The sequence below is a fragment of the Chinchilla lanigera genome, unplaced genomic scaffold (genome assembly GCF_000276665.1).
Source record: "Chinchilla lanigera isolate Chin_1 unplaced genomic scaffold, ChiLan1.0 scaffold00084, whole genome shotgun sequence".
NCBI lineage: Eukaryota > Metazoa > Chordata > Mammalia > Rodentia > Chinchillidae > Chinchilla > Chinchilla lanigera.
The window spans coordinates 4087282-4111632 of NW_004955485.1; the positions used below are offsets into that span (position 1 = coordinate 4087282).

Below are 24351 nucleotides of genomic sequence, written 5' to 3' on the forward strand. Positions count from 1 at the left end.
TCCTAGCTTGAAGGTTGTCAGACAGCTCATTTTCCTTTTTAATGCTCATGACTTGTGACCTTGTCAGAAAAGGTCACCTACATGTGCGTGCCATCAACAGTTCTGTGTGGGGAGATCGGGAATATTGCCTGTGAAGTAACAGTTGCTAAAGTAGTTAACTGAATGATGTGTGTCAGCTTCTGCCCATGCTCAAGTAAATTCCAATGGTGTGGATGTCCAAAAGCAGGGCATGTGTGCCTTGCGCTTGGAGGAAATTGCAAAACCCTTCTGTGAAAATGCCTGTGTCATGGGAGAAAAAGAAAGTGAGAAATAATGTTTGGAGCATAGATTCTGAATCTCAGACCATATATCAACCAGAGCAAACTTTATAGACAGCGATAATAGGACCTTAAGGAGGCATCTTCTGTAAAAATGAAGAGGGACTAAGCTAGCCAGGCATAAGATTCTTTGAGTTGGGAAAATGAACTCAAATAAGTAGAGCTCTGAGAATGTCTCAGAACAGTGATTAATGTACGTATTTCAAAGAATTCAAAGACCTTTACACTCCTTCTCCCTCCTTAATTTCTTTTTCTTTTTCTTTCTTTTTTTTTCTTCCTTCCTTCCTTCCTTTCTTTCTTTCTTTCTTTCTTTCTTTCTTTCTTTCTTTCTTTCTTTCCCTTCCTTCCTTCCTTCCTCCCTTCCTTCCTCCCTCACTCCTTCCTTTCCTTCTTTAATTCTACTTAGTTCCTTTCTTCTTTCATCCCACATTTGACTATTCTACTTCACAACTATGAATATGAATATAAACTGTTTAAAATAAAGTCCCTGTTAGCTCTATTTGAGGTGTGTGTGTGTGTGTGTGTGTGTGTGTGTGTGTGTGCGCTTGTGTGTGTCTGCATTTGGATGTTGGAGGAAGGGGTTGCTCTCACATGTGGAAAACACAAAGCTAATGATGTATAATAAACCGTGATACATCTTATGAGATTTATTTCAAAATAAATACTTCTTGATGGAAAGAAAGGCTTTCTCTGTTTTAATTGGGACAAAAAGGAGTGATGTTTTAGTTGTGCCTTAAAGTAAGAGTCCAAGAGGCAGTGAGTGAGCTGGAGCCCAGCATTTTCAAGCTCTAGACAGATGTGAACCCTCCACCAGGGGTGGGTGAAAACATGCACACAGCACTGCTGAGCCGTGGCATTGTATGTGCTGTGGTGGGAGAGGAGGCAGCTGATGTGAGACGGAGTCTGTCATTCAAGTCTTTGGGTACCGCTCCAAGCCTTGAAGGTAATGTGTATTTTTGAGACCTTCATTTTTTAGTATAGATTGAATGGCTGGGCTGGGTAGCTGGGGACAGGCAGAGGGACCTGTTTGAAGCGTCTGAGTCTTTTCCATATAGAAATGGAACTGATTAAAGTTCTGAAAATTCTGACTTTTTTTTTTTTTTTACAAAAAATACAACAAGATAGTCCCAACTTTAATTAGTCTTCCTGTATAAAATTTCTAGAAACAGAGCATTGTTGCTCATGTTATTTATTGAACAGAATAATTATTTTCTATTCAATGTGGCTCTCTGCAACATTATAGAACATGATCTATGCCTCCAAAAACTTCTAAATAGGCTCTCATTGTATTTACACGGATGGTTTCAGGTATACATAGCAGAGAAAGTGAGATGCAGCCACCTTTTTTGGTCATGGGGTTCAACAATGCAGAGAATGATCAATATTGTCAGCCCTGCAAGGCTCAGGTCCCATCATTCGTTCTGGTCAGGCAGTAATGGGTAGTTCTGCAAGTGAAAAATGAACAGAATTAATTAGATACGGTTGCTATGTAAATTGCTTTTTAAATCACCCAGCTAGCAACATGTCCGGCATCTGCTTGGTAAGTTTTGAAAGTTCAATATGCTGTCAGCAGGGTTACCGTGGGTGCACACGTATGCCCTGTGTTCACTTATCGGCAAGTCCGAGCAAATAACACACAGTATCCTTGCCAGAGTTCTGCCTGGCCTACATCAAATACACGTTTCATTGTGGTTTTTATTTGAAGTGGAAATTTTACTGTTAAACTGTGTTCATAAATAAAGCGGTTATATTCTGAGGATGGAGGCTTTAGGCATCACTGGATATTAATAGTCTGTGGGCTTCACAGATAAACATGTGAACTTGTTAACATGGACATTCCTTTCTATGTTTCTTCATTTTTCAGGTCTGTGATGGGATCGAACAAGGAGCCAGACCTCGTGCATCTCGAGGCCAGAACTGTGGATGGTCGTAAGTAAACCAGCTTTGTCCCACCAGTCCGTCCTGAACCAAGTCTGTGTGATCACACTGGAAAGAATCCAGGTCATTTGGGAATGAGACTGTTTCTTGCCCCAGTAACCTAGCATTATATTAATAATTTTTATAAGTAATATATTTACACGTATATGTTCCAGATTTATTCATAGTTGAATAATGACAGTGCTAGCACCATGCTCTCATCTCATCAAGGTATTTTTGAGTTAAAAATAAATTCCCAAATTCCTGGTTTCTAAAGGGTTTTGTTGTTGCTGCCACTACATTTATTTTTTCAGTGTCTATCCAAGAGATTCCATCCACGAAGTACCTCCCTATCTTCGTTAGAGATTCATAAAATACTTGCACAGAAAAGGAAAAAAGAAATCATCCTGTGTGTTTCTTCCATAGGCTGAAGGAGGGGGAAGTGGTTTGACAATTGCTCATCCTTTTGGTGGTTGGTTCTTCCTTGGCCTGTGTAGGTGTGTTACAGCGAGCACCTACACACCATCGAGGCTATGGCTTCAGATACATGGTACCAAAGGAAGCAAGGTGCACATCTCAAATTCAACTCCATACATGAATGTCTCAAAAAACACTAGATGTAAAACCACCTATCCTTCTATGCTTGTTCTTTTGCCTGTAAATTCAGTAAGTTAGTAATAATGGTTCTTTATTAGCTCACATTGGTTTACCAGTTGCCCTGTATCAGTAACTGTGCTAAGATCTTCCTGTACTTTGTTACAGTTAATCTTTGTGACAACTTTATTGGGTGTTATTCCCATTTTATGGATAAGAAAGCATAGAAAGCTAAGTAATAGGATACCTAAACTGTATAGAAAACACAAAGACTTAGTAGTCTCTGTTTCTCAAAGTCTTTGCAGGTGAGAATTAGACAAACCAATGCATATAAAATCCAGCATGCAGTGCCTGACCTGTGAAACATTTGAACAGTAATAGTATAAGTCTCCTTCACTATCTTAGGTCCTGAGGAACCTCAGAAGAGCTATACAGATGCTGAAGTATCAGAAGGCCTACCCAGGGGAGTTGTATAGACAGAGGGGTTTGGTGGGAGAAAAGTCCCAAGTGTAAGAGAGACAAAGGGCAGGAGACTATCCATAATGACCGCAGAGCAGTGAGGCTGTTGCAGGTTGCCTGGCAGTGACCCAGACAGTGACAATGGAGTTCACAGGACATGCCCTATCTGTACTGGGGTCCCTACCTGCATGTCCTTAGCTCTTCTGAATGCAAAGGCAGAAGGTATCTGCACTTTATCAGCTTCAAACCAAAACTGAACAGGTCCCCCATGTAGTCCAATTCCTCAGAAACCACATATGTTTCAGGACTCTCCTATGGGATTTTTCATCCCTAGAAGTTTTGCTTCCCTTTCTGGGGCATGAATATGTTCTCTGGCACAGTCAGCAGAAGCACAGATCAGGGTCCAGGCTGACCATGCCCTTCTTCTGTGAGCACAGGAAGGGCTGTCACGTGTAACTGGCCTGCAGGGCACCTGATGCAGAGTGAGCTCAAGTTTCTGTCCCATCCCTGCTCCATTTCCCTGTAGCGGGTGACCTTATGCTGGATTCCAAGGTCCAATTTTACTACACAGTCGAGAAATCAGTCTTCCCTGGAGGCAGCGATAAATGGACTGCGAGTGTAAAGCTCTAGCTGACTTCCCATTGGTCTGACAGTGAAGAGCAGATTCACTGCTTCAAGCACACTCTAGCATCTGCCTGTGTCTCAACCTAATCCCCTCTCTATCATCTCTTCGCTGCCTGCCTACAGGCCTTTGGGTTAGCTGTCAGTTCTTGGAGCATATTGGGCTTTGTGTCCTGGCACAAGGACCTAATACTTGCTGTTTCCTCTGCCTGGGATACTCTGCTCTTGTCCCAGCTTAGACCAACGGAAAGTCACTAATCACTGTGGATGGATGTTATTAAGCACTCTTAGGTCCTGGACACCATTCTTAAAACTTCCAATCCAATATGGCTTCTTATTTTGTTCCCTTTCATCTGACTATGTTTGGCCCTCTCTCTTCCTCCTCCTGCACTTTGTGTATCCAAGATAGTCAATAGCCATGGCTCCAAGAAAAAAAAATAGAGGAGGAGGGAAGGACAAAACACAGCGAGGTCGAAAGAGTGAGTTGACAAATGCATTGATATCATGTATGTACATATGTACTTAATTTTTGCCTTCATCTCAGTTTGAAGCAGTACAGTCCACTAGTTTAATTATATGATTACGTTTCCTCCCCCACTAGTTTGTAAGTCTAATGAGAGGAAGGACTATGTATCTCTGTTCAGTCTTCTATACCAGGAGCGCACCTAGTGCATGTAGAGTGAATGGATACATAGTTAACCAGTAGTCAAGGTAACCAGCTTGCTATCTCACCTCACTTACCAGGTTGGGGGAGAATTTTAGAGCACTGCATCTCAAACTGACATGCATGAAGCCCATCTAGGGATCTTGTTAAAATGTGAATTCTGATTCAGTGGGCAGCACCAGATTCTGCATTCCTAGCAAGCTTTCCAGGTAAAGCTGGTCTGTGGAACACAGTGAGTAGAAAATCCCAACAGCAGAAAAGTAATAAAAGAGCTTTAGGGTCTCTCTTCCCTGATGACGAGCTTTGTTTAGAAAGTTCTCCATGAGATTGGTAGCATCCCACATCGCTTTCATTTTCAAGCTTTGGGGATAATGCTGCTTTTCCTCCTGTGGCATCTAGTGCATGTAACCTGTATCCTAAAAACAACAGGGCCGTCTCTGCCCCTTCCCTGCACCTAACATCGGTCCTCTGCTCCCCGAAGACATGGCAGTTGGTAATGACACAACGTCATCAGGCTCAGCTTTCACAGAGTATGAAATGTAACAGTTCTCATTTTACTTATTTTATTTTACTTTCTTATTTTGCCAAGGCAGCATCTTCAGAAACTATCCAAGGGTGACAATTCAATAAAGAGATTTAATTTGAAAAGTTATCCCTGTCAAAACAAAGCAGAAATAAAGTACCTAGAAATTGACATGAAGGATTTAACTATAATACCTGATCTTGTCTTCACTGATATCATTCTCCCTCTCTTTTTCTCTCTCCCTCACTCCCTCTCTCTTTTGTTTTGTTTTTGTTTCTGTTTTTTCTTTGGGGGTGGGTACCGGGAATCGAACTCATGACCTTGCGCTTGCCAGGCAGGCGCTGTGCCGCTGAGCTATATTCCCAGCCCTTCCCTCTCTCTTTGGCCCTCTCCTTTCCTCCTCCGGCACTCTGTGTATCCAAAATAGTCAGTAGCCGTGGCTCCAAGAAAAAAATAGAGGAGGAGGGAAGGACAAAACACAGCGAGGTCAGAATAGCGAGTTGACAAATGCAGCTGGCGAGATTTAAGAACAAATTTATGAAAATCATCCAGGCTTGTCTGTTGCTCCAAGAATTCCGGTATCAATGTAATCTCTTCCCATCCCCTGCTCAAAATACTCTCTTCTTTCCCTCTTTTCATTATTTAGCAAACAAATTATTTGTATTTTAGGTTGCACATCTCATAGGTATATTCCAAATTTTTTTCACTTTGAACATTTATTTTGTTTTACTGTATTTAAGAATTTTTATGCTCAACACACTGAAATATTTAACACAGAAAAACACTCCTCATTTGCTGATTGGGTTGTAAATGTTTGTCTGGGTTTGTTGTTCAAAGTTTAGTCTTGGTTTCATGTCAAGTGTCCTGAGATTATAACCTATAACTGTGTTTCAACTGGGGTCCCCATGACTGAAGGGAAGAGAGCTGGAAAGCCTTTTGTTATGGTTGATACATTGTGTCAACTTGGGGAGTCTAGAGGTTTGGCTAAGTGACTCAGCAGGAAGCCAGGGTGCTTACTTTGTATACATCCTGAGCCTGTGGAAGAGGAGGGCAAAGATTGCGTGAGAGCTACACGCCCCTTAGGTGGGGGTAGCCTGTTTACCATGCAAGGCAAGAAAGAAGCTGCTTGCCGCCATTCCTCCCGTTTGCTCTGGCTGTTTGCTGTTTGGCTGCCAACCCCCCTTTGCTCTTGTTGCTTTGCTATCTTCTGCCTCGGAGCCAGCCAAGTAGGGACTGAAACCTCCACAAACTGTAAGCTAAATAAACCTTTCCTTCCTTCATTTTGGGTGTTGGGTATTTTGTCTCAGCAACGAGAGAAAAGTAACCAAGACACCTTTCTTCTGTGAGGCCTGTACCTGGCCCCCACAGTTTCCCAGTGTGCTCTGACATGTGGGTATCTCGGGGCATGTACAGCTGTGACAGAGATGTTCATCTTCTCTGTGTTGCTCTCTTTCTTGGAGATGAGCTGAAAAGCACAAGCTCAGCTACAATTCATCACAGAGCAATACTGGGAAATGTTGAGCATGTCTACCGAATGTGGCGTTGTGATTGGTCCCCGCACTACCTAAGGATAAACTGGAAGATGCGCATCCAAGATACACAGAGATGCTTGTTTCACTGTCTCAGTGTGGGTGTGGACATGGCTTTGTGGGTGTGTGTACGTGTGCATCCAGTACAGTAGAACACTAAAGACAAATCCTGCATCCTGTGAGTTTCCCTAAATCCATTGTCCATGCACATAGCACATGTCACTGGAGAAAAGTACTGATCCAACTGTTGGATTGAAAGCTTTGTGAAAAGCTATTTTATTTAATCTTTATTCTACATCTAAACATAGCTCAGAGCCTGTCTAAGGTTTGTTGAATGAATTAATGAATGAATATTCATGAGAGTCACCAGGCATATCTTCTTAAGGAAGTCTTCAACCTCAGGGCCTATGTAGCCTCGTAGGACAAACAGATGTGCACAGGGAACTTACTCTCTGAATCTGGTGTTATATTTCATGCATACGTTATTTTAGAGGAAAAGAACATAATTTTATCAGAATGCTTCACATGACAATTAGAAATGTGTGCATTATCCTGTATTTATGCTTAAGTGTGAAGCACACTTCTTGTAAAATACCCTATAGTGCTAAGTTTGACATTATTGTTTCTTCTTTTTACTTCTGAAATGAAAACAACATGAATGTGTCTCTATTGGTGGTCATCCATGCCATCAGGCACAGAGGACAAGGGGCGATCTCTGCTTAGTGTCTACTTGCATGAATAAGTAACCTTGCAGCAATTCTGCCAAGGGCTCATCTCTTTCACTGGAGAAAACAAACCTTGGCTCTTTAGCCAACTGTGAAAATACCTGCTGCAAACTCTGTGAAGTGACCCTCAAATCAGCATTCTACCAGGTGGAATAAAATATAAAGTCACCACTATGTCACATTTTCTCCCACTAATTCTGTCCTGGGTTAGACCTGGCAGTCTCTTTTTGATGCCCCATCCTCCAGCCCTCGATCTGTTGGCCTTACTGGATGGCACGTGTGTCCGTATCTAGGTGCAGGAGGTGATAATGAGCCCAGTCTCCCAAGTTTCAAAAGCTGAGTTGCAGAGTGCTGGGGAGACTTTATTATGAGTGTGAAGCACTTTTATACTGAAATAGCAACTGCTTGTATTTAAAAAATAGAAACTGTGGCAAGAAAAATAGTAAGCAGTACTGAAACATATCAACTGAGACCTGAAGTCCACTTCCTAATCTTCGCCCCTAGTCCCCAGAGGTGTCCTTTGATATATGTCCTGTACAATACTTCTGCTTCCTCTACTGGATTCTTCTCCTGTCCTCCCGCTGTCCTGATGCATTGCATGAAGTTAGTCACTTCAGCTTAAGCACCTGTTTCTTAGGAAAACCTTTCTTAAACTCCCAAGCTGAATCAGTTTCTTACTTTGCTTGCTTTGACCCAACTATGTCTTTGCCTTCTTTTGTGTTTTCATATCAGTTTGAAATTTTGCATTCCCCCTATGTACTTACTGGATCATTTTCCTCCCCATTTGTATGTCAGCTCTTGAGAGCAGACGTCATGCATTCTACACACACACACACACATGTATGTAGATAATATATATGTATACACATGGGTGTATATGCCTGTGAGTTTGAATGTGTGTTCATGGCATAAAACTGTTATGCCAGACTTGGTGTTAATGAACACAATAGCAAGTTAAAAATCTTCTCATGTCATTGAAACCTAGTTATTTCATGGCCAATATTATGCAGAAACCCATTGTACAACAATAAGTAAATCATTCACAGTTATATAGACCCTTGTCTGTTTGAAGCAGTGCTGATACACACACACACACACACACACACACACACACACACACACTTTTTAGTTAGTAAGCATTCATTCGTACAAACAGCAAGAGTGACTGAAAGAAATTCCTGAAGGGGAATCTCTGTGTCGTGCAGAATTGCTGCGTTCTAGGTTTTCCTAGACTTTGTCTTGTTGCTTCTGAACAGTTACAGTTGTGCACAGCTCGAAGTCTTTCCAGATCCTCAGCAACCAAGGACACTGTGACAGTCATTGCTACAGTGCCTCTGGTGTGCAGTAAAACGTAACAGATCCTTCTTTTAATATGTGTTGAGGAATGAGCCTGCGACCTTCTATTTCTTCTACTTGGCTATTTTGGTTTCTTCTTCAGTGAATTTCAAAGGTAACTCATCTCTGTCATATTTTAGGGAAGATTAACACATTGACATTGTTTGACAAGCTCTGAAAGCCTCAATCTGGCCACCCCCACTCCAGCCAGAGTTTCCACAGTAGCATAGCACTTGGTGAGATTTGACACCACGTCTCGGTTTTCCTTTACCTTTTCTTTCAGTCTGTTTTTTACTAGTGTCTAGGCTGGAGCCCTGGGGGAGGTTAGAGGTTTACATTTATGGTCAGCTTCCAGTTGTGGAGATTCCCAACACCATGACAAAGGCATTCCCAAGTCTCCCATCCCCCTCCAAATATCAGCGACCAGGTAGTAGGGAGGCATCTAACACTGCTTTTCTTCCCGGTGATGTCCTTCTAACCCCAGTCTTCACATTATGCAAGTCTCTTGATGTCACCTTGCAGTGATTCCAACTTGCTCTCTCAGAGTGTGAACTAAAGGTGGCTCTGAAAACCAACGAGGTCATCATAAGTAAGAAAACACAGCTCCCCACACCCACTGCACTGAAAAGCCGGACAAGTCCATGCCGTCTCTAGCTCCACTGGGCAGCTTTCAGACTGGACTCTGTGGCCAGCATGTACCTTTCCTTCCTCTGCCTCCACTGTCTTGGTTCTGTGCCCTCCTTTCTGTTCCTCAGGAAGAGAGAACAGAAGTGTGCTGGAAAATGTGTCCCTCCTGGGCCTTCACTCGGGACAGAGGTCTGGATTCCTGATGGGTTCTCAGGATCCCTCAATACAGCAGTAGTGTGTGGCATGTACATGTGATCATTTCCAAGCATTGGGAACATGCCTAGTGCTTCTGACTCTTGCTTTAAAACAGCAGCATCATAAAGACACTTACTTATACATTTCCCTCCTTTGCCCTGTGCATGCTCAAGCAACAAGAGTGCCGTACAGGTCTCTGACTTCCTTGCAGCTGTTGTCCTAGGTAACTTTCAGGTGCGCAAGTTAGAACAGCCTCAGAGGTAGGGACTCATGTTACTTCCCTTATTTTAATGAGGAGGGAAGTAAGGGCTGCAGTGATTGTTTTTCCCGTTGTTTCAGAGCTAGGATTTAAAGCCCGCTCTGCTTCACTCCAGATCTTGTAGTGATTCACTCATCCAACTAGCACTGTTGGACACCTAAGTATCAAGTGTTCTTCTAGGCATGAGTGAGTGGGGAGTGGTGCAGAGCCTCTGCTCTCATCCGGGTTTCTTTCTCCGTGAGGAAGACAGATTATGAACAAATATGTGATGCACCTATTTGAGAAGTGCCAACACATGTGCAAACAAAGCAGAGTGGGAAGAAGAGAGGTAGCTGACAAGGCAGAAATTTGCAGATAAGGTCAGATGTGAGAAAGAAGTCAGCCAACTTCTTATGGAAGGGGATAATGTTGGGTATGCCTGGTGGAAAACAATCCCAGACAGACAGAATAACACGTGCAAATGATCGGTGGTCTGAGCATGCTGGGCATGATGTGGTGCCCAGGTGGCTGAGATCAAGGGACAGACATGCATGCCCTCCAGCTCTGTGAATTCCATGATGGAAGATAGGGATTTGTACCATATTATTCCTTATTGAGTTTGGATTATATGCAAAGTACAATACTCAGTACCAAGCTTGGCAAAAACAGGAAGTTCCTAAGCAAGGAATAGTTGATTGAATACACTCGCATGTGACAGAGAGAGGCAGCCCCTTGAGCTCTCTCTGTCCTCTAATAGATCACTCGCATATAACTAAACACCTCACACTTCTCCTTTCTTCCAAAGGGGTGGGGAGCTTGGGGAATAAATTCTGCATACAGTAATACTTGAGCTCACAGTCACTTCTCATGAACAGTTCAGTTTGCTAACAGAAGCATTCAACAAGATTTTTCTTCCCTTGAACTTCACATGGAGTGACAAACATGGCTGCGACCATCTTCCCCAGAAACTTGGGGCAAATTAAGTTTGTGAACTGAGGTACCACTTGCATTTCTGTTTTTTCCTTCTGCACTAAGTCGTTTGCTTTTTCTTCTTCACTTTCCCTGCTTCTCCTCCTTTTCTTCCTTCTCTTTTCTACTGTCTGTTTCCTTCTCTGTCTCTCTCTCCTTTGTCTCTGTCTCTCTCTCTGCCCCTCTCTGTTTTTCTCTCTGTCTCTGTCTGTCTGACTATCTGTCTATCCCTCTCCCCGTTTCTCTCTTTGTCTCTGTCTATGTCTGTCTGTCCGTCTATCTCTCTCTGGTATCTTTCCCTCCCTTCCTCTGTTAACTTAGTTTGGAAAATTAAATGAACAGCATTGAATGTGAACTTGTGGAACACTTTGTCTTCACTTAACCAACAAAGTTTTTACTAGGGCTCCCTCCTGGGCTCACTCAAAGCACACTGGCTTCCGAGATCCTCTCCCATGCCTTTATGCCTCTGAACCCAGTGACCCTTCCTTCTCAGGAGATGACTTAACACTGTCACTGTCACCAGTGGGTTAGAAGTAGCCTTCTAATCCTTCCTCTGCTCTTTCCTGGGTGTCCCTGCCCCCATGGAGGGTAACTGTTCTCTTTGTGAGATAGAGTGAGTAGTAAAATTGTCTACCCTCAAGAGGACCCTAAGCCATGAGGGATTCCAGTCCACAACTATGCCTATAAAGGTAGAGTAGATGCTACATCTCCACAGAACTTTCTGGCACACGGTAGAACATCTATGCAGAGGTGTTAAGGCTGTCTCTCTCTCACCTATGGACCATAACACCAGCATAGCTCTAGGATACAGGCACCACACTGAGGTGTAACTAACCAGTCACTAGTTTGTATGTCCAGCAATTTTTATGATTTTATTCTCTTTTATGTCCACAATTGCTAGTCTCATGCATGGCAAAAATTTTATGATCACCAAATTTTCCCTGTAGCAGTCGTAACCTCCCAAATGCCCAAAGACCAATAACAGAAGACAACATTTAGTAAGTTGTGCTGGTTCCTAATCAAGAGATTTTAAAGAAGAAAGCAGTATCTAGTTACAAGTCCATCATGTTGAAGGAGAACATTGGACAGTTTATAATTTTTGGAGCGATTTTTGCCTTCTGTTTGTATTCTGAGTCAAGGTGAGCTTCTTGCTTTGAGGATCTCAGTTTCTGCCTGGTCCATGCCACAGAGAACCCCAGAATGCTGAGGAGTGAAGTACACAGGAACAGCATCCTGTAGAGTAGATGGGGCATTGAATTAGAAGGCTCCACAGGAAATAACAATAGGAAGGAAAAGAGACAGTTTACAGGCGATGTATATGCTATGCCAGACGGTACATGGAGAATCAATGATGCAGGCCTCAAAGAAATCACCCACAGCCAAGGCATAGAGAAGAGACAGAGTTTGGTAGATCAGAATACACTGTCCAGAGGGGCAGCAGGCAAATTTCCCAGAGAGGAATCACATAGGGTGAAAGATCTGGGCCTTTATAGGAGAAGGAAGACTGGGGAAGGATCTGAGTCAGCAAATGTAGGTACCTGAAAACCGTGTTTCCAGGGCACCCTGTTCCTTGTTAACCTTCCAGGAACAGCGGAGTTATACGCATGCTGCCACCTGTGCTTAGAATTCTGGTACTCTGGGAGGTTGAGGCAAGCTTAACCTCAGCCTGGCAGGTCAGTGATTTAGTGATGGCTGACTCAAAATAAAAAAATGATTTTTTTTTTTTTGTTTTTTCTTTACGGACTGGAGATATATCTCAGTGAAAAAGCCCCAAGTACAATCTTCAGTACACCAAAACCAGTAAATAAATAAATAAATAAATGTTGCAGACTGTCAAGGTCTCTCCCCACAGGTGCTCAATACTTAATGAGGATATCTGGATGTTTTAACCTTTTTGGAAGAGACAGGACGGTAGCCCGAGGGAGGAAGGAATAGTTTCTGTGTTTTATCATTGCTGTTTCTGGTCAGCATAACTTCGGGGCCTCATGACCCCAGGGACTCACTGGATATTGAAAGTTTTAACCCTTTGTCACCACGATGTGGACATTGAAACCTGTTCTGCTTCACACTTGAAAATTAGCAGGGATGGGAAAGCCTTTTAAAGTGCTTTTGCTGGCCTGCATAATTCAGTATTGCTTATGGTGAAACATCTGCAGTAATAAGGCCTGTGGAGGCAGTTGGTGGTGAATACACCTTTCTTGAATAACAGAATGAATGCGTAGAGCCCCAGCAGTCGGTGTTGCTCTCTGTCACTTAGTAGCTCTTTCGCTTACTAGCATAGGACCTTACACAGGTCTCATCCTAGGTCCCTAAGTCTGGGTTTTGTCTTGTAGAAGAAGTTCAACTCTCTGAGTTTATTTGTGTATGTATTTTTAACAAAGTTTGAAAGAGAAAAGCCTTGTGATCCACTTACCACAGTTCCTGGCCCAAAGGAGAAGTCACCATGGTTATTCTGGAGGTTAATGCTGCTGCTGAGACCCATACAGACACCGGGAAGGGGGAAGTCAGCCCCAGCCTCAGGAAAAACCCAACCGAGGGTCAGGAGAACAAACAAGAGGGCTCCTGCCAGCAGAACTGCGAAGGTGCAGAGGAAGGCGCCAGGAATAAGTGTGCCCGTTAAAAACAGCAGAAGCCCTCCAGACATAAACCAGCCACAGGAACCCAGAGTTTTGTTTTGTTTTGGCAGAAAGGGGAGGGAAGCAGGCTCCAGTGGTCAAAGTCTGGTGAGGAGCTGTCAGGTCTTAAACAGATAGGCTTAATTTTTAACATCCATTTGGCTTCCAATGTTCTAACAATACACATTACAGAGTCAGAAACCTCGCTTAGTAACAGTCTTCCCAGAGTCACACTGGGTGTTGGAGGTGGGGCCAGGACCTATGATCACTCCCACTGAAGGAGGGGTGCCTGCCAAACGGGAGGTTGTTGTCTGTTAGTTATTCAGCGAGAGCATTATTGTGGTGTATGGAATTATTTTTAAATCTGTAATATATATACAATGTGATATTCTAATATATATATATTTACAGTATGATGTTTCAATGTCTGTTTATAATGTGGAATGATTAACTCAGGCTAGTTAATAAATCTATCACCTCATGTACTTCTCACTTTCTGTGGTGAAAATATTTAAATGTTAAATCAATTTTGAAACATGTGATGCTTTAGTATTTATTTTGGTCACCTGTCTAGTCAACAGATTGGTAAATCTTATTCATCCTGTGTAACCACAATGTTGTACCTTTGTGTGTGTGTGTGTGTGTGTGTGTATGTGTGTGTCTTCGTGGCTCTAGAATTGAACACAGGGCTTCACATCATGCTCCACAAGCACTCTAGGTCAAAGGTACAGCGTCAGTCTCATTTTTAAGATTGTATATTCAGATAAATTTTTGTTAAAGTGCCCAAACTCACCTCAAACTCATGATTCTCCTGCCTCAGCCTCCCAGGTACAGCAGCTAGGATTAGGGATGTGGTCCACTCCACTCTAGGATTAGAGATGTGGTCCTTTTGGTCTGTATCTCCTTCCTCCCTCTGCAGTCTCCTTGTATATCCCGGTGACCACCATTCCACACTCTACTTCTAGGAGTTCAACTTTTTAGATTCCACATAAAGTGAGATCACGCAGCATTTGACTTTCTGTGACTCTTTATTTCACCTAGTACCCTTTCTTCTAGGTTAACACATGTGGACACAAACGGCAGGATTCCCCCTGTTCTTAGGCTGAATAGTATGTCATCGTGCGAGTATGCCACATTCTCTTTACCTGTTCATCAGTTTAAAGTCTCAAGTCAGTTGCATATCGTGGCTACTGAGAATAACACTGCAGTGAACATGGGAGTGCAAATACTTTCTTTATTAACATATGGATTTTAATTTTTGTGGGTGCATACCCAGAAGAGGGGTTACTGGATCATGGGAAATTATACTTTTAGATTTCTGAGGAACTTCCTCCTTATTTTCTATAGTACCCTGTAGAAATTTACATTTCCACCCACAATCCATAATGTTCCCTTGTCTCACACCCCTCTTGACCTTTACCTTTTGTGTTTCTGACAAAAGCCATTCTAATGGGTGTGGGAGGATGACTCATTGTGGTTTTAATTCGCATTTCTTTGATGATTAGTGATGACAGTCATTTCAGCATATATCCTTTGTCCATTTGTACATACTCTTTTGAGAAATATCTATATCTAAGTCCTTTTCTTGTTTCATTGAGATTTCTAGCTATTGCATTGAATTGTATATATCTTACATATTAGCCTTCTATCAGATATAGTTTGAAATTGCTTTCTCTCAGTGTGTAGGTTTTCTCACTGCATAATTAATTGTTTTATCGGAGGTACAGAAGCTTTTTAATTTGATGCAGTCTCATTCTTTTTAGTGGCTGTTATGGTTTGGGTCTAGATGTCCTCCCAAAGCCTCATGCAGTCATGGGGCAGGCTGCTAGAATTTGTGATTGACTCATGGTCCAATGTTGGGAGTATTCGTGTGAGTGCTACACCTGCCCTGGGGCTGGCAGCCTGCATACAATATAAGGCAGTGAAAGAGACTTGCCTTCTGCTGCTCCTCTCCTTGTGCTTTTGCTGATTTTGCAGGTTTTCTGCTGCCGTGAACTGTTGCCCTCTGCCATGTGCCATTCTGTCTTGGAGCCAGCTAAGTATGGACTGAAACCTCCAGAAACTGTGAACTAAATAAACCTTTCCTTCCTTAAGTGTGCGTGTCAGGTATTTTGCCCCAGCACTGAGAGAAACATAGCCAAGACAGTAGCCTATAAATCAGAGGATGTATCTAAGAAGTCTTTACTCAGACCAACACTGCAAAACATTTCCCCCATTTTCTTCTACTTGTTTACAGTTTTAGAGCTGCTGTGGAGATCTTTAATCCATTTTTGGTTGACTTTTATATATGATCTTGGATAAAACTCTAACTTCATCCTTCTACTTATGAATATTTTGTTTCATCATCATTTTTTCCTCATCTTTTTGTTTGTTTGTTTTTTGCTTTTACTTTTTCATACCAGGAATTGAGTTCAGGACCTTGCACTTGCCAGGCAGGCACTTGTGCCACTGAGCTAGATCCCCTGCCCTTTTTCTTATCATTTTTGAAGACACTGTCTCTTCGCCTTTTTGCATTCTTGTCACCTTTGTTAAAACTCAGCTGACCTTAAGGATGGTGTTTTATGTCTGGCTTTCTTTCTGTTCACTTGGCTAGTGTGTCTGTTTTTAATCTCTGTACCATGCCATTTTGTTTACTGTGTTTTAATAATAGATTTGGACAACAGGTAGCAGTGTTGTTCTTTGTAGTCAACATTTTGGTGACTCCTAGAGATCTTTTGTGCTTCCATATGGAAAAATAAACCTTAAGCCAAGCCAAAATTTGAATATGAAGAAAGTTATTACAGAAATGCCTGCAGTACTTTACAGGTGGGAACTGTGACCTGATGGGAAACACCAATGATTAAAGAGAGAGGGCTTCACAATTACCGCTATTTGGGTACAATCTCAGGAGGCACTAATGCATTTCAGGACAAAGGTCTGCTGTTCTCACAACTGTTGGTAAGATTGGTGTCATTTATTCCCCTCATATGGATCTGAGTTTAGAAAGACTGAGTGATTTGCGTAGGTTTTCCAGGGTAGCAGTCCTTGTGCCTTACTGGAATCCCATTGCTCTGCTCAAAACCGGCTTTTGAACGGCAGCTTCCCTTCTGGAGATAAGCACAGGTTTTGGGTGGAGGGCTCGCATTATTCTATGCAGCAGCTGTTGCAGGTAATGAGAATGCTTGAAAAGAGCAGCACAGTGTCCTAATTACCTGTGGCAAGGAAAACATCTGTGTAGGAAAAGTAATGAAATTAATTCTAACGTCTAGCAATTGCGTACATTAATTGACATTAATTAATGCCAAATTACAAGATGCTTCCTATGGAATGGCATTACACACCCACCAGAATTGGATATGGAAAGACTTCATCATACTTAATGCTGTTACAGCCAGCCCCCAGGGGGATGAGAGTGATTGGTCCCTCATTATGAACCGCAGCCAATTTCTTGCTATTTCCATTAGGAGGAGAAAGGGAACAAACCAGGAATACTTTACCAGGCAGTCAGCTCAGAACTGATCATTTACCCTTCAGCTTGTAAATTTTACTTTGAGACATTCTGAGCAAAAAGTGGTGTAAGGACTTCTTCCATTGGCTTTTTTTTAATGTCACCTAGTTGGATACCGTACCTTGTAGCTCTCAGCCCAGAAACAGGTTTAGATCACAGCTCAGGCACGGTGGGCTGCATGGCAAATGAAGGGAAAGAGAACATGCAGAGAAATTAGACACAGCTGATTGCACAGGCTCACATCCCTTCCCGGCACTCACCTGCCCCAGAAGTGCTGGATGAGGGGTTTGTACACAGCCTGTCCAGTCTCCTCAGATTGCTGCCTCTCCATTCTTGTTGACATGCCATGTACATGTTTTATTCATTTACACCTTGCAAAAAAGTGGGTCCATAATGCACATAGTTTGGTAACCTACTTTAAACAAACTTCTATTTTGCAAAACTTTTAGATCGAAAAGTTACCAAGATTGTTTACAGTGCATGTGCTCACTATTCAGCCTCCTAGAGTGTTCACATTTTAAAAACCAACACTTAGTCTTCAAAACTAAGAGATGAACATCAATGTGATACAATTGGCTGGTAACCTCCTTTTATAATATAAAGTTCATTAAGCGGTTCCTCTTGGATGCAGAAATTTTAATAGCAAACCATGCATTGTATAGTTTAATTATTCCTCTGTTTTCACCTGTTTGTGTTCTTTAGTTTTATTTTTTATCACTGAACAGCACTCTGATGAGTAACCAGGAGGCTAAAGCTTTGCACCAATCATCATCTTAGATAGAATTCGCAGAAATGAACCTGAGATGAAAGATATACTTCCAAGTACCTTGACCTATATTGTCTGCGTACCACTTAAAATATGAATTGGCAGGTGGTATCATGTTGTATGTAGGTATATCTGTTGATTATCAGAAGAAGAATATATTTTCTAAAACATTGGCTCCAAACTCACTGAGAGTTTTTATGCAACTTAGTCTAATAAAAATAAAATAAAGGTGCAGTCAGGGCAACTAAGTCAAAACCCTATGCAGTACTGACATCTCCACAAAGTCTGTTTCTTTGAGTTTCACTTTATCTGCAAAATCAGTTGATTTGTTATATTCTGTGGTGTTGTGGGGTTAAATGTGCTAAATTAATGTGAAGAACTTCAGAATATCTGACCGAGGGATGAACAAAAAAACTTACTTTATTTTTCTACATTTTCTCCCCCACTCCTCAGATTTATAATTCATATAGATGAGTTACACATATTACATTTGTTTACATTTTCCATCTATGAAGAGGAGATAGAGGTCTTAAGAAAAAAACTATTAGATACTATTGAAAATTAAACAACTGTTATCCATTAATGAGTCTTCATTTTGCATCAGCTCTAGAAATTATCACGAAAGTTGTAATTGGAAGTCCAGCAACTCCCAATCAAAAACCTTTGACTTAATTTTCTTTAATTGTTATTTTCATTCATTATCTCACATGAAAATCATGGAGGTAGAGTAGATCTAGGTTGATACAATCAGTAGCTCAAGGATGTTATGAGGAAACAGATCCTTTCCCTATTATTTCCCCATTCATTATATACACTTATCTGTAAGTCTGGCTTCTTCAGATAACAGGAAGTGTAGAGCAGGTCCAGAAACAACATGGAGGCTCAGAATTGCACAGGCAGGAGGAAGGGCTCCTCCATCATCTCCTGGGGTTTGCCCCCACTTCTGATTTGCCAACACTGGGTTGGAATGAGCTCTTCTAAGTGAACCAATGACAAGGAGACTGGGAAGACCCTGAGTGGGCTTAGATTCCACAAGATTAGTGCTCACATTGTGAAACTCACACCCCAAGGAGGGAGAGGTGAACAGCAGATCCATCATTGTCTTTTTCAGCACTTAGATAAGAGTGAATGCTGCTCACCTCACTAACTATATTTCTGCATAGCTAGACTCTTCCAGTTCAGTTTAGTCAGTCTTTCTGAGGACTTACTATGTGCTTCACACTGATTTTATTATTGTGAAAGAGAAAGCAAGAATATTAACCACAGTAATAACATGTGGAGAAGTTTGAATTTCAAAACATTTAGCATTATACTATTTGATTAATTTTATCTAGTATTTAATCTACTAGGTAGTTCATGTTGTTAGTTTTGTTTAATAGATAAAGGAATCAAGATTCAGGAAGGTGAAATGATTCCCTGTGAACTCAGCAGCTAGTAACTGGCCACACTAGAACGAAACCCAGTTCTCGTAGTCACAGATCTTCCTTGCTTCTGTGACTCCAAATTATTTTTTGAAAAAGTGAAGTTGCTTAAAAGCTGAAAAAAGTCTAAAGGAATGTGAAATTGTGAGGTAAAACTTTATGTGTCATAGGATGAATGATTGTGGAGAGAGATGAAACCCAGAAATTGTTTATTTTTTATTTTTGTTTTTGTAATGGAATCAAACTCAGGACCTTGCACTTGCCAAGCAGGCGTTTATACTGCTGAGCCATATCCCCAGCCCTGCCGAAATTGTTTGTAAGGAAAAATATCTTGAGTTATGCGCTAACGTGAGACTACAGTAATGTCTGAAAAAGGAAATGTGGAAGAAAGAAGAGAGAGCCTTTCTTTATTTCGAATTTGGGGATGGTTTTACCAGGAGTACATAGGGGAGAGTACCGGGGAGCCATCCTGTGCCCCAGGGGGCAACAGAGGGGGGAGTCAGGCCCTCTCATCCCTCTCCTCAGCGATGGACCCACAGGGACATCAGAACTTGTCCCATGATGCCAATGGCTGTGACACTCCCACGACCATCCGGGGCAGCCTGGGAGTAGCCTCTTTCCTGTGTGAAGGTGGTGGTCCTGGGAAGCTCTGTCCTACTCACTTCCTGGAGAGAAGCCTGTAGTAAATCTACGTATACACCTCAGCACACTGGAGCGCATCCCCACTCCACATAAGTGAGCACCACCTGCTGTGTGCATCTGGAAGAGACATGTGTTCTCTGAGGCCTTAAAACTCAAATTCACTCAGTCATTAGCCATCAAAAACAATTAAATAAATTCTTTTCATTCAAAAACATGTATTTCAGTAAAGGGGCGTATTCCAGCAGATCTTCATTTAGTGCCTACTATATGCTATGTGTGTTATTAAATAACAAGACCTGAATCTACAGCAAAGAGCAACAGATAGATAGATAAATATAGATAGATAGATAGATAGACAGATAGACAGACAGATAGCTAAAAGAAACAAATGAGATAAAGACAAGATTAAGAAAGGCATCTATCTTCATGGAATGTCTTGATGGAAATTACATTCTAATAAGAGTAACATATGGAAATAAACCAACTAATTTTATAATTTTAATAATTTCTGTGGAAGGAATTTGTAGGGTGGTGTATAACAGAGTGGGATCATGGGAGATTCTGAAGTGAGCTGAAATCTGTACCTTTCTTTGGTAACAGCCTGTGAGGAAGCATTTTAGGCAGTGTGGACACAAATGAAACGTTTCCAAGGTGGTAGAAAAGTATGTAGAATTGAAAACTTCACAGGAAAGATGGAGGAGAAGCAGCGGAAAAGGCAGGAAGTTGAGCGGGGGGCTTGACTTGATTCCAAGTGCAGGGCGGCAGACGCAGTCCTAGGTACGCACTGACATGATGTGATCACACAGAGTCCCGAACATCTGCGTTTGGAAAGCAGTAGAGCACACTTCAGCTGCAGGGACTGAGAGTAACCGTTACTGTCGTTGCGTGCTGCAGCCGCTGTGCAGGTTCAGGTGAGATCGAGGCGCTCAGTGTACTCCTCCATAAAATGAAAACAAACTTTTCCACTCAGAAATCTCTTTATTATGTTTCACTTTTAATCCATAGTAGAAGAAACACCTTGATCTTAATTAAAAAAAAAAAAACCTTGTATTTATAATAGCGCCTCTCCCACCATAGATGGTTAATGGCTGCCTGTATGTAGTTCCCTGTCCCTCAGTCAGGGTCCGAGTTGAGAGGGAAAGGCTACGAAAGAGAAAATTATAGCAGTGAAATCACAAATGCTGTTCTAGTTTTTGAAAATCCTTCATTTGGTGGAGAAAAACACAGAAGTATTTAGTACTCTGTCGTGGCGAGAGTTTGGGGGAATCAGGAGACAGTGGTACTGAGAGCAAAGGAGCAGAATCATGGTAATGATTTTTAAAATAATAATGGTAACAGTGATGTATGTAAAAGGCTTAAGGTTTCTGCAAAGACTTGGAGGTAGTAGGAAAAACACAAAAATATCCACTGTGATTCTAAAGCTCTACTTGTACACTCAGAGGATGGGAAAGTCACGAGGCATTAGAACAGAAAGAGTGTAAGCATGCTTTGCTTCTTTTTAGCAGTTAGAGAACATTTTAGTCTTGTTTGGACAATTCATGTAAGTATTCAGTTATCACTTTCCCCCATTTTGTTTTCCCAGATTCACAATATCTCACTTGCAGAATGCAGAACTGCACCGACGCGAACAAGAACAAACCTTTCCCAGGCTACATCGACCCAGACTCTCTGATCGTCCAGGATGACTATGTGTTTGTCCAGGTGGGAAAGAGCCCCTCTACTGGTTGTCTCCAAAGTGTCCACATTGTTTCTGGAACTGTTGCAGGTCCAGTCCTTCTTGACTGCTCAAGGGACCTCGAGTAAAGATGGGAGGGAGAAAGGGAAGGAAGGAAGGAAAGAAGGAAGGAAGGAAGGAAGGAAGGAAAGAAGGACAGAAGGAAGGGAAGAAGGAAGGAAGGAAAGAGGAAGGAAAGAGAAGGGAAGGGAAGAAGGAAGGAAGGAAGGAAGGAAGGGAGGGAGGAAGGAAGGAAGAAGGAAGGAAAATAGGAAGGAAGGAAGAAGGAAGGAAAGAAGGAAGGAAGGAGAGAGGGAGGGAGGGAAGGAGGGACGAAGGGAGGGAAGAAGGGAGGGAGGGGGAGGAAGGAAGGAAGGAAAAGAAAGGGAGGAAGTGAGGCGGGACGGATAAGGAAGTGTCTCTACTAACAGAATATTAGATTTGCCAGGTAGCTTCCACAGGATCTTATCAACAGGCCATGAGTGCACTGCTTAGAGTAGTAACATTGTCACCAGAGTGGTGGTCGGTTCCATTTATCCCCATCTGCTTCCCTAAAAAACTTCCAGTCATCAAAGAGACTGGATAGATAGGTTCATCTTTTCTCAGTCAAGGCACACTGGGCTGGTCAGTCCCTCCCAAACACTACACTAAAAGTAGAGGGAAGGCTGGGAAGGGGAAGCTGTGTGATGTCTGGAGGTCAGGGGGACCATGGCCAGAGTGAACACAATTAGCTATTGTCCTGGACTGTGATGAGGAGACAGAGACTGAGCCTGAGGTGCCTTTAGCTGTTCTACGCCCTCAGAGGATGGGAAAGTCATGAGGCATTAGAACAGAAAGAGTGTTAAGCATGCTTTGCTTCTTTTTAGCAGTTAAGGAACGTTTTAGTCTTGTTTGGACAATTCATATAAGTATTCAATTATCACTTTCCATGTCAAAAATAACATAGGTATAACTTAAATAGTTTGTGTGTGTAAACAAAAACACAATCAAGACACACTCTAGACGTGTATATATATATATAAATATGAAGTTGTGATTTACAATATTTAAAATTCTGTTGACAAAGTAATTTTTCAAGGGTGTAGCACCAGCCTATGTAATAGTTAAATGTTTCTCAAATGATGATACACCCCCACCATGTCCTTTTTCTCCAGGGAAGCTAGTAAAGAGTGCTGTGGTAGTTCCCAGCGACATTCGCAGTTACATATCCTGGTTCCGTCCAGTGCGTTTCTCAGTCAGGTCCTCTCCCGGGCTCCTTTCCTTGGGTCCTCTAACGGTTTATCGTCCACACGGAGGACTTACAAGGGAGACTCAGTTCTGCATTTCCTCGCACATTTTCTCCCCATGGCATTGTGGCCGTGACTCGGGAGCCCACCCCAGGGTCTAGGAGGTGATCTGCACACGCCGGCGTGGCAGGCGCTCACTTTCCATTTTCGGATGAGCATTCACCCAGCACTCCTTACCATTCTGAGCTGCAGACTCCGAGACATTTGAACTCCAGGCATTTACATGGGTTCCGAGGGGCCCCTGCGGAGTGAGCCTGACAGGATGCCCTTGGTGCTGTGCTCCGACTCTGTGCCTGTGTCTGAGTGGGGGCCACAGCCTTCCCTGCCCCTTGTCACACTGATGGCTTACGTGTCCTAGACAAACGGCCAGCTTTCACAGTTTTCCTCCGAAAGAGATCTGGAATGAGCTTCAGCGCCTGCGAGGCTCACTCCCTCCCAGGCCGCACTCCTGTCGATGGGACAGGACCACAGTCATCAGTGTGACCCCATCACACTGGGCCGCGGTACCCAGAGATGTGAGCCCTGTCCACTGTTTCACCGGAACCGCTTTTATCTAGTATGGCGAGGGCCCCTGTCGGCGTGGCCCTGAGCTTGGACTGGGGAGCTCAGCTGCTGAGGGACAGTGAGCCCAGATGCCCCGAGGCTGGTGTTACTGGGGAAAACAATGCCTGAGCGTGATTCCTGGCTTATGAGCCCCAGTGCAGATGGAAGAGTGGTACTTGTTGCACTAGCTTCAGCTCGGCCTTTGACAGGTGCACATGCGGTGTGTGCTGCCTTTGAACAAAACGCCACTTCATCGCAGTCATCCACCGTCCTGCCGCGGGGTGGATAGCTACTCCCTCCACCCAGGCCCGTGTCCTCTGTGGTGGAGCCGTTCTCGCAGCTCTTCTCACAGCCTTGCTCTTGCCTCCCAGCTGACATCAGGAGGAAGACCACATTATTACGTGTCCTACCGAAGGAACGCGTTCGCCCAGATGAAGCTTCCGAAGTACGCTTTGCCCAAGGTATGTTCTGACTCCACTGCCGCCGGCCCACGCCGGGCGCACAGCCCGGCCCCGCAGCCCTGCCCCGGCACGCTGCAGCCGCTTTCTTATCATCCCATCTCCGGTTCTCAAATCCTGCTTCTCACCTTCTAGTTCTGCCAGTCTCACTGCCCTCCCTTCTTGGTCCTTCTTTCTCTCTCATTCTCTCTGTCTCTGTCTCTCTCTGGATTTCTTGATATTAGAGCATATGAATTAATAACTGATTTATTTTTGTTTTTCAATAGTAAAGATTGTCCAGCAGTGTGTACTGATTTTCTATCCATACGGAAAAGTAAACGTGTTATGTCTGTGCAATAGATATGACCCATTTCTCCCTCAGTGTATGGTTAGGACAAATTGTTTATTGAGACTGCTGCGCACACGTGACTGCAATTTCCACTTTGTTTCCCGGGGAGACTTAGAGTACTTGTGGTCTTTAGAGCTCTGTCGCACAGCTAACTATTTTACTCTTCTTGAGACGTTCCCCTTTCAAAATAGGGCCGAAAACCCTCAATCAGGGCGGGCATCCCACGATCTTTCTAGAGACACGGAAAAGCTGTGTTGATGTGCAGCGCCACCTGGTGGAGGTCATACTCACCTGGGCGCTCGCACTTACAATCACTAGCTTGTGTGTCAAAAACTAGAGCTCCCCCTCACCCTGAGCTCTTGCAGCCATTCTGGTGTA

At 43.0% G+C, this 24351-nt stretch overlaps 1 protein-coding gene across 1 annotated transcript in view; it reads left to right on the plus strand.

The window, feature by feature from the left end:
* Positions 1 to 24351, plus strand: part of Sorcs1 (sortilin-related VPS10 domain containing receptor 1) — a gene marked incomplete at its 5' end in the record, with an annotated part of 503138 nt that overhangs the window by 368276 nt on the left and 110511 nt on the right. The window contains 3 exon segments of the mRNA XM_013504127.1: positions 2182 to 2246; positions 21227 to 21345; positions 23559 to 23648. Coding sequence (XP_013359581.1) covers positions 2182 to 2246; positions 21227 to 21345; positions 23559 to 23648 — 274 coding nt within the window.